Consider the following 16,159-nt stretch of genomic DNA (forward strand, 5'->3'; position numbering starts at 1 on the left):
TTACACTTCCCAACGGGCGGGCCAGCTCTAGCTCGGATGGGAAGTTAAGGTGAAAACGGATCTGGCCATGTCACCTTTACAGAACCCCATGCAGGTTTCGTCGCTTCCCGGTGCTCTCTCTCTGTCTCTCTTTTGATTAATCTCTATATTTTTTATTTTTGTATTGAATCAATGTAGTGTTGCATCGTGTTAGTATGAACACTGACTATTGGTTTATTTACGATGATGCGTTTCTCTCCTGTTCTCTCTTCACACTTGCTGCCACGCTCTCTCTTTCATGTAAAACCTTCGGAATGGTACAAGTACAACAGTATTAGAACCAAAAAATCCAGGAAGAACAGCCTATTTCAAATAATATATTTACGGTAGGCATATATCATTGGATTATCATTATTGATGCATTCATGTGTTCATCACTTTAATGTCAAGGCTGATAACGTTGGAGCTAAATTGATTTAGCTTACTTTATGTAGGTATACTACTAAATAATACATCATAGTTTATGAATGGATTATTATTTTGTATTGAGCATCTGAGTCTACAAAGTAGCCTAACTAGTAACTTATACTGCCAAACAAATGTAGTTAAAATTACTAGAAATATAAATTTACATCAAATAAGAAGTACTAGTGCAGTACTTGAGTCGTCTTAATGTATTTAGTAATATTCCACCAGTGCTAAAGCACAACATTGTTTGCTAGAGCCACAGTTCTTCATATCTAGTCTTCATTTTGGCTCTTGAAGGACACCAGATTGATGTATTTAACTTTAAAATGTACAACATTTACTTCCGAGGAAGGATACCACCGGTCTGCCCTAGAGGATTCATGGACCACCCACCACAATCCTGTGGGAAACACTTCTGATCTAGTATGAGAGAGACTCTTATTTAGAAGTTTTAAAAGCATGTTCCTGCTGGAATCAAACTTCTCTCAGTTGCCAACAAAGTTAATATGTTCAACAATGAGCCAAATATATGCTCTGTAAGAGTAAGTAGACTTGTTATGAGTTTAAGTACAGAAACCCTAATAAATCCTATCTGGTTCTAACACCAACCATACAACGTTTTCCTGATATTCATACAAACACAAAATGTCCTGCAGTAAAACTAACATGCACCTGGAGGCTTTGCTCCTCTCACACGCATGCATCATGCACACAGGCATCAACACACTGACCTTATGTGACACGGGGAATCAAACACAGCACTCTCCCTTCTCCACGCTGCATGAACTATTTATAATGTTCTCCCTCGTTGAATTATTGATGAACTATGTTTTCTGTTCCTCTACTCCTTTTCTAAAGTTCTGTGAAAAAAAATCAGTCCTTTTACTAATGATCCTCCGTCTCCTTATAAACAGGAACGCTTCTATATCATAATAATAATGGACACACTGAGTCACATCAGTACGCCTGCCCAACCGTGGGAACAAAATGTTAGGCATATGGGGAATATAAGGTTACTGCACGGAATGAAATATAATGTGTCAAACACACCTCCACCTGCATTTACTGTCAAGAAAAAATCTGCGCAAGTGGAAGGAGAGGCAGAAAGTCGATTCAGGGATGAGAATTGACATGCGGCGTACTGTAAATCAGACTGAGCAGCAGACACTCCAGTGAAAACATGTTCTATTTGCAGCCGTACTCTGGGGAGACAACAACGACACAAGGTTGGTTTTAATCTCCTTGAGAAACGTAATAGGGAAGGAAACAAGTCCCCAAACAAGGACATCTTATTTACTCAGAGCCACACATGACTTTCAGCACTAATTGATGTGAAATATTGTGCAACGTAACAAACAGTTGGCTTCCTCTCACTCATTATCTCTGATTCACGCTCTCTCACTCCTCATCCTCGATCTCTCACATCCTCCCTTTCCCTCCTCCTCCGTTCTTCCACTCATTCTCGCACAGACGCTGGCATTTATTGACTTATTGCAGATTAAAAAGGGACGGACTATTTTTTCATGATTATACAGCTCAGCCTAATTTGCTCTGAATGTATTATGCAGTGTGTCGCTCATGGAATGTCAGAAATTGTATTTCCATGAATATTTCCATGATGTAGAAGCTACAGTCATCACAGGACGTCTATTACAAGTCACGATTTAGGTGTGCACATTAAAACGTACTTTTTGTAGCTACTATAGTTTAACTCTTTACTGTCCTTTTTAATTAGCTTTCATGACTTTGCTACATACTTACAGGAGCAGCTCATTTGCATTTGTATCCCCATTTGTGTTGTCACTTTCTATTAGTGGAATCATTTCCTTAGCTGTCAACAGCAGGGGAGGAAATGTTAACTGTAAATTGTGTCTTCTTGTAGCCGGAAAAAAACAAAAACCTTTGTAAATATGGGGACATATAATCCAAGTGAAAGCAGTTAAAACTCCTGTTTATGTTTCCTGTTTATAAAAATATCCTGGGAACAATTGAGCTTTAAAGGAGAAGTCTGGTGCTATTATTATTATTATTATTATTAACCATCCATTATCGATCACCGCTTATCCGTGGGGGAAGCTGGAGCTGATCCCAGCCAATCCCCATTTGGGTGAAGGCAGGGAACATTATTATTTTTATGATTGTCTACATTATTAAAAAACACATTACTTCCATTATTGTCTCGGTAGCAAAAGCCTGATAATGCATATTCCTGTCCATTGGTGTCCAAAGACTATTATAAACACATAAATGTACATGGACATGTTCGTTATCATGGACATGGGTACTGTAATTCATTTGAATTTAGTCCAACATACCATCCTGCTGCTGTAAAATACAAGTTTGTATTCATGATTGTTTTTTTTTTAGATTGACAGTACATCCTCAGTGATAACCAGGGTTAGCTGGCTGAGAGCCACAGGCAGAGCGAGATAGGGACTAACGAACGCATTGTTGGTTTTATTCTTCTCATGGGATTTATTGATAACGTCTTTGTGTGTATCATCCATATTGAGTATATAAAACAATCTGACCAGACACATGAAGAAATGTGATAGTTAATATCCGCCTGCAACAGGCCAATAAAACAGAGAAAAAGCATAAATGGAGAAGCAGAAAAGTTTGGAGAGATTAGAAGAGGATAAGGAAGAATGTGTCAAACCGGCTGTGAAAACTAGATTCAAAGTACAAAGCATCACGCCATGTCCAAATGGTTCTCACCCACTCTGGAGACCAACCTGCCAGCTCACATGGAATGACAAGAAAGACTGTTCACAGGTTTGGAGACAATGAAGCGTATGCTGGATTGAGGCCGTAGCCAGCAGAGCAGAATCACAACACACCTAATAGCAGAGTCTCTCATGAAAATGGGGCAACAGCAGTCTGAAAGTTTTAGACTCTCAGCATCTTAGCAGCCAAGCATGAAAGGGACGCCTGACAAACAAATTATCTCCCTGTTTCCATAGCGATCTATGAATGGCCTGTGCTAGTGCCTGTGACAACCAGATGCCTGGGCAGACAAGGCTTGCACATAAAAAGCCAGCGCTCTGCAGAAAGCCTGTTATTACTGCTATCATTCAATTGGACTTGATTTGCATAATTAAACTCTGTTATTGCCTGGCATTGAAAGCCACCACAACTCTCTCCTCTCACCAACTGGATTCCCACCATGACAGAGGACCAGCGGGCATTTCAGGAAGTAATATACCCTCAGCTAAACCCTGTGACCAATCAATACTGAGATTATCTATTACACTGAACTTGATAAGGCCCTGTTTTCTGTAGATGGGTCATATATTTCTGTGCAGCGCAGGGGTAGAGTGCACACTGATGAGGTGAGGCAAAGCCTGGACATCACTCAGCTAACTACATGAAAGGTCCTGACAGAGCAGAACAGAGCAGGTCCTGACTGAGAAACAGAGAGAGAGATAGAGAGAGAGAGCGAAAGGCAGGAGAAAATGGAAAAAGCTCTTGAAGCATTGTGTGCAAGCTGCATTGCTTGAAAATCGAAATATCTACCTTTCTTGTGCAGAAATTGTCTTTCGTATGAGTCCTTTGCATAGTAATATGTTGATCCATCTATGTTTAAGAAGAAGGGCGATACTATTCCTAAAATATGGGGTCATGATGAATGTCAGAGCCAGAGCAAACAGAGACAATTGTTGGCCAACACCTGAAGTGCAAGTATCCTCTGCAAATTGCAGCCATTCACGCCACGATCAGACAGTCATGAATGGATAACAACACAACCCATTCAACTGCACTATGATGCAGAATTTTTCACAGAAACATCAGAAATATCATTTTCTTTAGCGAAACTATGGTCTGGAAGCCATTGCAGACTAGTTGACCCTTCGTTATACGAAGCTGAAAGCCAAACAAATCAGAGTCTTACCTCAACTATGTGTGGAGTGGGATTGAATCCACACATGTTGCACACTTGGTGGTGGCATTGTGTGCAGGTGTTGTAGTTGGGTGGTTCTGCCGAGTTGCCGATGTTGAGGTTTGTCTTGCAGAGAGGACAACAAGCTTTGGGTTGGGAGGGCTCCGGGGGAGCGTGCTGTTGTTGCTGCTGAGCAGGGGCTCGGGGTCCCTGTTGTGCAGGCTGAGGTCCTGAGGGTTTACCTGTGCCAGGCCCTGGACCATGAGGTCCTCCTGGTTTGGGGGCCGTTTTAGGGGGCTGTTGTTGGGGTTGAGTAGTCTCAGATATGAGCGTGCTGGCTTGGTTGAGAAGAGAAGCACCAAAGCCAAACAGCTTTCCAAAAGTCTGCTCTGGTGGTGGGGGCTGCCGTGAAGGGGAGCTGCCCGCACTGCGAGTCTGGTCCTGGCGGTGGTGCTGAGGTTGGTGGGCGGGAGAGTTGAAGGACAGATCCGGCTGGGATGGGGCCTTGGCAATGCCGGGGAGAGCGACTGCCCCTGGAGGGAGCTTTATTTGTTGCTGACGTGGGCCAGCTGGACCAGTCTGTTTGGTAGTTCCAGGTGCAAGATGGGCCTGCACTGGAGGATGGGCCTGCCCTGGAGGATGGGCCTGCACTGGGTGGTGGGCTTGCCCTGGAGGATGGGCCTGCGCTGGATGGTGGGCCTGCCCTGGAGGATGGGCCTGCCCTGGATGGTGGGTCTGCGCTGGAGGATGGGCCTGCCCTGGAGGATGGGCCTGCGCTGGATGGTGGGCCTGCCCTGGAGGATGGGCCTGCGCTGGATGGTGGGCCTGCCCTGGAGGATGGGCCTGACCTGGATGGTGGGTCTGCCCTGGATGGTGGGTCTGCGCTGGAGGATGGGCCTGCGCTGGAGGATGGGCCTGCGCTGGATGGTGGGCCTGCCCTTGAGGATGGGCCTGCGCTGGAGGATGGGTCTGTGCTGGAGGCTGTGTCTGAGGAGGGGACTGTGTCTGGGGTGCAGGCTGAGTCGAAGCATCAGGTTTAAGTTCTGGTTTGGCTGCATGAGAAGGAGAGTGTATCTGTTGCTGACTTTTGGATCGTGGTGTGGTCATGTCCATCCCCAACGCTCTCTGCATCTGACAGTTCAGACAAAGCCACTCCTGAACCTGTGAAAGGAAAAGCAGAAAGAAAAAAGATCAATGACCGCAAGCTACAGATTATTGTCCTCATACTTCATTATACAAACGGCGTATTAGGCCACTGTAGCAAAACTAAAGAGCCTCAAAAGGGTGGGTAATATTCAGAGAAAAATAGTTTGCGAGTTTATAAAATAGCAAATTTGCTACTCTATAACAATGCTAATAACTGGCATATATGCTAGCTAACTTCCCATGAATATACGCATTTATTTTTGATTAATTAATACATCACAACGTGTGACAACGCCTTGTTAAGGTCTTTTGGGTGATGGCTGTTCATCGTTATTATTGTTTTATTTATATGGTCTAAATTGTCATCTTATGGGTGTTTATTGATTGGGCAGTCGGGCTAAAATGCTAGCGGTAGCTTTCATTTGTCATAGAGGAAGTAAACAAGTTGCTTGACTGGATGTTTCTTTCTTTATAAAGTAGCAAATTTGAGACTTTTTTTCTCGGAATATCGCCCACCTCTCTCAGCTGTTTTTTTTGCCCTAAAGTCCCTTTGCTTGGATTAAACACGCAAATATAATATTTTAGGTCCATGCATGAAGTATAATTGATCTGTCGAAAAAAATCAGTTTCGGGGTATTGCCTAGTATGGTTTGAATTGGTAACTTTTAGAGGCACTAGCAGATTCTGTTACCTTTGCACGGAGCAAGTTGTTTTCTCTTGCTTTTAATTTGTTTGCTAAACTAAGCTTCCGGTGCTGATGATTCATATCTACTGTACAGACACAAGAATTAATCTAACTCTTAGCAAGAAAGCAAATGTTTTCAAACTATTGCAAACTATTCATTTGACCCGTCATGTTGTAGTTTCCACCCATGTTTGTCCAAAATGTCACTTCATCATTTTATCCTAGTAGACATTTGGAATTGGAGGAATTAGCCAATGAATTCTGGAGTAATAGCCCCCAATTTCTTTTTGCAAGGTCACAGTGACCTCTGACCACCAAATTCTTATCAGCTCATCCTTGAGTCCAGGAGGACGATTGTGCAGAATGATTGTGATTGTGTGAGATATAACATTTGTGAGAACTGGTCAGACCTGAAGTCACAGTGATCTTGACTTTTGAGTCCAGGTGGACATGATGAAAATGATGAAATTCCCTGCAGGCCCTCCTGAGTAATGGTGTTAGCAAGAATATGCAGATGGGCCGAAAAACTTAAAAACATAATTCCGGCATGGAGGCATTAAAAAAGGAGAATTATTGAAATAGATTGAGATATGTTTAAAAAGGATACTGTAACTTGGTTGTTTGCATCGTCTCCCTGCATCCCCCTGGGCTTCTAGTGATGCTCCACTTTCTTCTCACTGTCTAAAGCAATTCAAGTAACATGAACTAAATTGCTCTAAATTGCTTGTGGGTGTGTATGGAAAATGATTGAATGAAATGAAAATTAACGACTAATTGAATAATTGTGAAGGATGGATATATCACTGTGTCCCTGCATGGACAATTACTGGTAAACATAATTTACCCATAAACAAATGTCTAGGAAATGAATGTGACAGATGGGGGAATTCTGGACTTCTTCAATAAATCACGACTGACCCTGATTTAGTATTTTCCCTCAAATCGCTTCCGTGCTTCTTTTCCGTTTTCGCTTTCTTTTACATTCCCACTCATTACACAACATGTTCCCTTTCTCATTAAAATCCTCCTGCTGTTGTCTTTCCCTTTATGTCTTCGCTTCTTCTGTCTCCTGCTCCATCTCGGCACATAAGAAGGTCAAAGTCAGAAAGAGGCTCTTCTGATGGCGCATAGCCACACATGGTAATTGGCATCCTGGTGCTTTGACAGCTGCCACACTATTGTAGCAGTCTTGGTACCGTAGTCATTACATAATGCCTTAATGCATTATAAATGCAGTCAGAGAAAGGTTGTGCGAGGGTCGGGGCTGGGTTGAAGGTCTAGTGCTCAATGGGGCGAGGGGGGAGGCCTGGGGAGGCCTGGACACCGGATTATTTTCTTTTTAACGTCTAAAAAATCTTCATGAATCCACTTTTAGGGAGTACTCCTAAAAGTGGATTCATGAAGACTTTTTAGAGAGTTTTTTAGTACTCTGGGAGCTGAACACTCAGCAAAACCTCTTCCCTTCTGTTGTGGAATCGAATTTCTCTGCAAGCCTGTGGCCACGGCGGATTGATTCATAAACAAGCTCACAAACAACAAAACTCAGACACATAGTCTGTGCAGGACTATGACCAATCCCACACCTCATGTGCAAAATATGATCCTAAAAGCTATTTGAGTCAGAGTCAGCCCAATATCCAATATATGTCCCGGTGTATCCTTATTATTATTCGCCATTTGATTTACTTGGAACATCACAATGTTAGCAATGATTCAGAGGTCTGGAGCCAGGCTACTTTTGTTGCTCTCCAGTGGTACACGTTCTTGATGAAGTGACAGAAAGAGTGTTCTTGGTGTGTTCAGTATACCCCGACATTGTCAATAGATACAATAGCGCAAACGTCAAACCACATTGGTATAGTCAGTACAGTAACCAGTCACCAGTCAGTCTCCTTCTCACGCAACCAAAGCAGACCGTTAACCTGATGCTCCGTCTCAGCATGCACCCCACATACAGGCCCTTCCTCAGCGGAGGCCCATCCATCACCCGGTCCAACCAAACAGACATCCCAGGTCAGAAACAAGCAAAACTTTCTCCCTGACATGGCCACTACCCCTGTCCTAGCCTGATCTGTCCTGCAGCTTTTCATTCAAAATTACACTCTTGACTGTTTTAAAATGGTTAGCAACCACTCCACCTGCCTCGCAGTATTTCTATCTCTTTCCTGTCATTCTCTAAGGCAGTCATTCAGTAAGTCAGTGCAGAAAGAGCAACGCTCTGGCTCAGTTGCCTCTTACTCTGCATGGCTTCCTGCCAATCCTCAGAAGGAGGAGTGATGAGGCCCCGGTTTTCAGTCAGGGAAGCCGAGAAGCTGAGAGCAGAGGTGAACCCTGGGGACAGTCGGAGTAATGTGGACAGTAAAACAAGCCAGAGCTGGAGCAACACAACACTATCCAACACTGGACTCTTCCTCCAATCAGAGACTCACAAGTGGGAACTCCTCTTTCCATCATTATTGTCCCTGTTTTTTTTTTTTCTTTTCAAATTACAGTTAAGATAATCATATTAAGTTCATTACAAGGGAAACAAAACAGAAAAACAAAGAAAGCAGTTGCGGGGAGGGCAAGCAGCTATTTATCAATTCCATCATGTCTCTGCTTGCCTCCGCCGCGTCTATCCATCTCATCCCTCTCTGCCTCCCCCTTGTTATGAGGCAATCATGTGGATCTTTATGAAATCTGATCCGTATCAGCAAAACGCACGAATGCTGCACACTCCGGCCCTCCTTCGCTGCAACCCTCCATCTTGTTCTCCTTCACCCGTCTTTATTTCTTCCTTCTTATCTGCATCTCACGCATCACACCACTCCCTCCAACTCTCTTCCTCCATCCCTGTCTCCCTCTCAAGTACTCTATACATTTTTGATTGCTCTCATCCTGCTTTGCTTTCATACATTCATCCAATTCCTGCTGTAGCTTGCTAAATGAGTGTGTTTGTGAGGATGTGTGTGTGTGTGTGTGTGTGTGTGTGTGTGTGTGTGTGTGTGTGTGTGTGTGTGTGTGTGTGTGTGTGTGTGTGTGTGTGTGTGTGTGTGTGTGTGTGTTTACAAAGGTGTGATGCACGTCAAAGGTCATAAGCTGGGACCAGAGCCCACATTTCTGCAAGAACTCAGCGTCTGCCAACAGGATGTTGAAGCAACGTGGCTTCATGAGGAACGACTTGCTGCCATAAATAGAACCTTTTAGCAGCAGGGGCCCACAGAGACTTGGATATGGATCAAATCATGAGAGTGAACCATCCAGCAACACACACACACACATGTACATGTTGAATTGGATGCTGATTTGGGTAAGGTCTGATACTCATACTCATCATATCAACCATCGCTCCAACTAACAATTCTTTTTAATTACTGATTCATTTGAAGATTATTATCTTAATTGATTAATTAAACGTAATTAATTCCAATCACTATGTCCTAAAATCTTTCTTCAACTTCTTTTGTTTAACCAATAGTCCAAACCCAAATATTGAGCTAACTATTTACAGAGTTTTAGTTTTTAAAGAGAAATCTGCATTGTGTGTTATTTTAACTGATCATAATTGAAAATATCGGAGTTAACTCAGCAATAACTCAGATGTTGTCGAGTTACTCCGTGTATTTTAATAAAAGCCTTGTCAATAAGTGTAACTGATAGCAAATTCCCATCCTGATTTTACATGGTGTGGCAAAAGTGTTACCATGTAATAGTAGTAAGTATTTGAGTATTTTTACAACCCTGACCTGAACAACATCTGCGTGACTACAGAATAATCCCATAACTATGAGCGTGAAGCAGTGGCGGCTCCAGAGATTTTCTGTTCCAGGTGCTATGGGAATGCTCAACACTTAGGAGAAGGTGCTTTGAATTTCGGGGCATTACATTATATACTATAAGCATATATGTAAATGAAAAAGACTATTCAAACATGACATTAAAATATAAATATATAAAAAAATTACAGACATTTCTTGGGGGTGCTGGGCGGGTGCTATGGCTATTACAGGGGGAGCTACAGCACCACCTAGCTCCTCCCTGGCGCCGCCACTGGCGTGAAGAGTGGAAGAAGACAATGACAGCTGAGGAGAGCGGTAGAAGGGAACTTTGCATCACACAGGTTAGAAGATCTAACACTGCGTACATCACACAGGTGCACAGAGTTACCCACTTTCTCTTCTCCAGTTTGTTGACAGGAGTGAGACACCATGCACTCCATCATCCCCCAGGAAAGCTGGGTAAAAAACATGCTCCGGGACCGAATCAAACTTCAACCAGACAAGAGTGCAGACAAAGGAAGAAGCTCAGTCTCAGAGATCACAATGCGGTATCACCATGCAGTCCGCACAGCAGCTGAGCACTGCAGTTTGGGGATCAGCATGCTTTGAATGCAGTGGTTTATCAATTCTCTGCAAATTGGGCCAAAAGACATTGAAATTCCTCCCAACCCCCCACTCCCCCAACCCCCATCGCCCTCCCTCCTCCTCCCAGAGGAAGAGAGATTTCAATTTGTTTCTTTCTGCCGCTGCTCAACTAGTCAGTGCTACAAACCACAGAAGTACAATCTCAATGAAACACATCAATTTTACTCCTAAACACTGCCAAGCAGGGGACGGCATTCATAAAAAGAGAGCAGAATGAGTAGAAAGCATGGGATGGTTGCTGGAAAAACACTGTTAAATTTCTCTTCACGCTGTTTTTGGTTTCTTTGCAGTGTCAGGCACAGCAGGGAGCCACGGGTTACTGAGAACGCTGCAAATTAGTACAGAGAGACTTTATATCTTGATATTACAGATGGAAATAATATTAACTATAATAATACTAATCCGTGCATGGATAATAGACAACAAAGTGGCAATACACACCACCACCAATTATTAATATTACCAGAATAATGCCTTCGTGACACCGTCTTAATAACAAAAAATTAATTCAGAAACTTCAGAGAGACGTATAAGAGATGAAGGTAGTTTTGAATTAGATTGTGTTTTTCTTCAAATATGTGATAACTTGAAGGGAAAGCAAATGAAACAATAACAAAAGACAATGTTGTTTAGTTCGGTCCTAATTATAGTAGAATTTTTAAGACGGTTGGAAGCCTAAAAAGTGAGCGCTAAGAAATAAGCATGTTTGACTCAAAACAAGCCTTGAATGCTATACTCGACTTTCTACACGTTGCAGAAAACGAACTCCCCACCTGAAGCACTGACAGAATAAAAAAGACGCAAACAAATCACCTCAATATATCTTACCAGCACTAATGATTCAGCTGAGCTGATACACAAATAATGTGTGCTATTTTTAGTTCGGTCAACTTGTGAGATGCATACGAGATAACAAATCACCATATCGTCACCGTGTTGCTTTCAATGAGTTTGTCCAGTCTTTTTCTATTACAATAGCAAGGTGAGGGAAATGGACCGAAGCGACACAGTTGTACCATGTAAATTCAAAGGTATTGGCGAGATGTGATGGCTCCTATTATTCCCTGCAAGAGAGCACAGCCCAAATGACTGTAGGGACTTTAAATGCAGCAAGTTACGGGGTAATAATCAACCCAGTGTCCCAGATTTAGTCTCTGGCAGTTCTCATTGCAAAATATTTTGGTATATGCAAAATTCAGCATGTAGTGTCTCAGCTGGATTCCTGACCCAGTTCATAGTGTTTGTCCACTTAAAACCTGGTCTGTGGTCACAGCCTGGTGCACTCTGAAACATTGCCACCAAAACACTAACATTTTCTCTATTTTATTCTGTCAGTTAGAAACCCTGTACATGTTCAGTGAGACCTTCTGTTTACAGTCATTACAAAGTGTTTGTGAAAACACATGCTGTAATAAATAATAAGTAATTGGTTTCATCTAAGAATAATTGACAATATGTGCAGGCTGTCAGAATTTAGAGGACCAAACTGTTTCATCTAAACTCTAACATATTTCTGTTGCATCAATACAATAACAATCTAGCACATTTAATATATGCTGTATATATTGTATCATATGTGTCATAGGGGAAATCATTTTTTCCTGAAGTGGCACAAGATCAGTTGCTAACTCAGCACATGACGCACACAGGCAGGCCGACTACTATGTCTTGTTGGTGGACTAGCAGTTGGACTCAAAAACGAAACCATCAAACATTCAGAATATATTTTTTCACTTATTCATTCTTTCAACATTTTCCAGCCAGAAGACAGACAGACACCTCGACCCCAAAGAAACTGACACTTTTCGAATATAAATCATGGGTACTATTTGTGAGGGTAAAAACTTGATAAATGACGTCCTGATTCTCTGAATTCATCACATGCTGTAGAGCAACCGTGTCATTCTTCACTAAAATGTAACTTTATTTTCTTCCACTTTGCCAGCTCTGAATGCCAACAACGTAAGAGCTGGATTAGAGATGTCTGATGGTAAATATTTTAATTTATTTGAGGGGATTAAGAGCAAGGCTTTGGCTCCCTCAAGGTATAATGGACTTATCTTTCAACGATTGGGCCGCATCGTTTTAATTTCTATTTATCGTTATTTATTTCTCACTTATTATTTATAGGCTTTCTCTAAGAATGTGGTCACTTTTATAAACAATGCCAATGCTATAAAACAACTGAGTTGAACCAAGTAACTCAGACACTCAAAAACAACGAAGTTGCCTTCAAGAACACTTTGAAAAAATAAAAGAATGTTTACTTTTGCCACTGTGGACAGCTTGTTCTCCCGGGTTTGTGTTACTGTAGCAGTTTGAGAAAATCAATGTATGGCCTTGGGATGAAAACCTGGGCAACATTAAAGTCAAAATCAACTAAAGCACCCTTGTCTCCATCTGAGAAACTGAAGGGTATCTTGTGATAGGTCTGTATCCCATGGCTGTATTTGTGCAGGGAGGAAGGCTGACTAAAAAGGGAACTCATAGCAGCTGCTGGCAAAAAGAGTGCAGGTGTAAAACGTTTCGGACTGCACTCAACGTTTTCAATTCACCTATAAATGACAACCTTAAAGCAGCACCTCCAACAGTTTGTGCAGCGGAGTGAATTTGTCTTGGAGAATGTGTGAGCAAACGGTTGCCTCTTAACAAATCCAGCAGACACGGAGCAACATTAGTATTCATTTGGAGTCCCCCGACTAACTCCTGAGTGAGATATCTGGCAGTTTAGCTGTTAAATGTTCCACTATGTTCACCAGCGAGTCTGTAACATAGTCTAAGTAAACCAAAACAACAAACGAAGACACGCAAATGCTGGAGCCGAGGGGAACCGCTGAGTCGGGTGACAATTATTTGTGGATTCATCACAACGAGCAAATCATATAAGCCACTGTGAATATAAAATGGTTGATTAGTGCAGCTTTAAATGACATAATATTAATACAATTCTGGATAAAATGTATGCATACTAATGAAATATCAGCATGTGGACATTTTTAAATGCAGGATATTCCATTTTGGAGTTAAGATAGATGCCACGCTTCTCGGATTGGTTGCTAAATATATCTAGCGCAACTGTCAACCGTGGCTGCCTACCTGATGTATTTTGATCGGGGAGGAGGAGATATAAAGAGCGCCTCCGCAGAGTCTTTTGTGTGGGAGCATTTGTTAAAACTGTTCCTCGGCGTGTGGGATTGTTGGTTAAAAGAAAAGGACGCAGTTCCGAGGCACTCTTCAAACAAAAAGTATGGAAAAGTCTTCATCACGACAAAGAGCATTTCAAATCCGTCTCCAGAGGGTTGGCGATGAGAAACGCACCACGCTGACTACAGAAAAGGGTTTTGAATTTGAAAAGTGCCCCAGAATTATTGTCTTTTGATTCATCTCTATATTTTGTATTTTTTTATTAAATCAATGTAGTTTTGCATAGTGTTAGTATGAATACTGGCTATTGGTGTATTTACGATGATGCTTTTCTCTCCTGTTCTCTCACCCCCCCTGCTGTCACACACATCTCTCTCTCTCTCTCTCTCTCTCTCTCTCTCTCTCTCTCTCTCTCTCTCTCTCTTTGCGCTGTGGCTTCTCAGGACCGGGCCATCGTTGCAGACAGAAGGAGGGTAGGATCTATAAATAGAAATTGGACCAATTATAAAGCAGCTGTTCTCCTGTATGATGGTGGGAGAACACTGTCGAGGGGGGGTGGGGGTGGGGGGTCCATTGTACTTTCAATATCTCTCGTAGCTCTTATTCTTTCCCTTATTCTCCGTCTCCAAGTCTGTCTAAGACTGTTATTCTCTCACTCTGTCTGCCTTCCTCTTTCCAACTTTCATCATGTCTTTAATCAAACACTATATTCATAACTATTTTTTTCACACAATGTTTTTTTTTATCTCCATTGTCTGCATCACGCACACACTATACATACAAGCTCACGTGTATGACTGCTCGCCTCTTCTCATCCATCATTTCTAAATAAAACCCACCGTCTCAGCTTGACTGACAGAGCTGCAACACACTTTATAACACCCATGTGTTGCTTGCTGTTTACATCTCTGCAGATTGCAGTCACATCACCTAGTTGTTTAACACAGCTCCGACTGATATTTCAACAATTATTATTATTCCTCAAACAATCCGACAAAGACAGGGATTGTCTTCGTGAGAAATACAACTGATAAGGCGGCTTCTTGCTTAAAAAAAAAGAAAAGAAATGCTCTAATTTTTTACTAAGCTAGAGATACCATTTGGGACTTTGTGGAGAATAAGCATAATCTAAAAAATATCCAAATATGGAATCGCCCTCGGTTATCAACACTTTAATCAGCACTGCCATCTTTCTGTAATTTGAAGGGAAATCCTCTTCAATAACAGATTTTATTTCATATTATCCCTATAATCCGCCACAGTTCAATCAGTGTCTGTAAACTATTTGTAAACAGAAGCATCTCTGACAAAGGGGGAAATGAAGCTAGACTGAGCTTGTTTTGTGATCAAGAGACAATACTGAAGCTGCATTAAATGAGATATTGGCTTTATATATATATATATATATATATATATATATATTTATATATAAGGTGATTCTTCTGTAAAACACCAGATATACAAACAAAAACATGTATAATCCTAGAAAATCCCGAAAGACTGCCTCCACATCATCATAAGTATAACAATATCTGCTTCTGCTTAGAAGGAACGATTCACAACCTTTTCCCCGGGTCTGTCCTCGCCATCATTGTAATCGTGATTCCAGCCATTATCGTCTTCAACGTTATTGGCACCTTGATTGGCAACAACGTGACCATCATCAGTTTTGCCGAGGAGTGATAAGGCCGTGTTAGATCTGCTGCAGTGAGGCAAAAGCCCAATCCATCCTAAATAGGTTAGAGGGGTAAATCTCCAGGTCTCCAGAGGCTGAGCGCTTTCCCTCAGAGTCTCTCTCCTTGTCAGCATCTGACAAGCTCACCAAGGCTGAGCTGAGAGATACCCATAACATCCACCACTGCGGTTCTCTTTACTGCCATGCTCTCCTTCCTTCCCTGCCATGATCTGTTCTTCACTGTCATGTCTCCACTTTGGTCCACACATTTATTTCTAGTCCTTCTCGTCCTTTTCCATCACCAACGACTTCCTCCTGTCATAATAGAATTTGGAATTCTTCTTAAACACACAAATTCACGCTCGTGCAAGCGTTTATACAAGATTTGCATGTCCACATCTACATAAAAAAAAATAAAAAAACATTCACTCCCTGAATCCTAGTATTTATTCAGCCTACAGTTGCTCTAATAGCCTGTAGGCCAGCTTAACTGACATTGCATCTTGGCTGCAATTTGCAACATGACTCACTGGAGTTGACGTGAAACTTTCTGACAGATGACACAGCCACACTTGACTCACAGTCACAGCGAAGCATAGACTAATTCAAATTAGGCAAGTGATTTATTTTCGGATGAAGGCATTAGGCTTTCTCAGCTACCTGTTAACAATGATGATTGTTTAGATGCACATGAATGATTGTGAATGATGGGGAGAGGATTCGCGCTGCATTCAGTGATGTTATGAAAAGTTTGGGGGAGGCTTGAGGGCATGATTTGA

At 42.0% G+C, this 16,159-nt stretch overlaps 1 protein-coding gene across 1 annotated transcript in view; it reads right to left on the minus strand.

The window, feature by feature from the left end:
• bsnb (bassoon (presynaptic cytomatrix protein) b) overlaps positions 1–16,159 on the minus strand; it is a 60,380-nt gene that overhangs the window by 35,978 nt on the left and 8,243 nt on the right. Inside the window, exon 3 of the mRNA XM_084021030.1 lies at positions 4,340–5,488. Coding sequence (XP_083877156.1) covers positions 4,340–5,488 — 1,149 coding nt within the window. The remainder of the gene's footprint in view (positions 1–4,339; positions 5,489–16,159) is intronic.

This window comes from Eutrigla gurnardus, assembly GCF_963514095.1.
Source record: "Eutrigla gurnardus genome assembly, chromosome: 2".
In the NCBI taxonomy this organism is placed as follows: domain Eukaryota; kingdom Metazoa; phylum Chordata; class Actinopteri; order Perciformes; family Triglidae; genus Eutrigla; species Eutrigla gurnardus.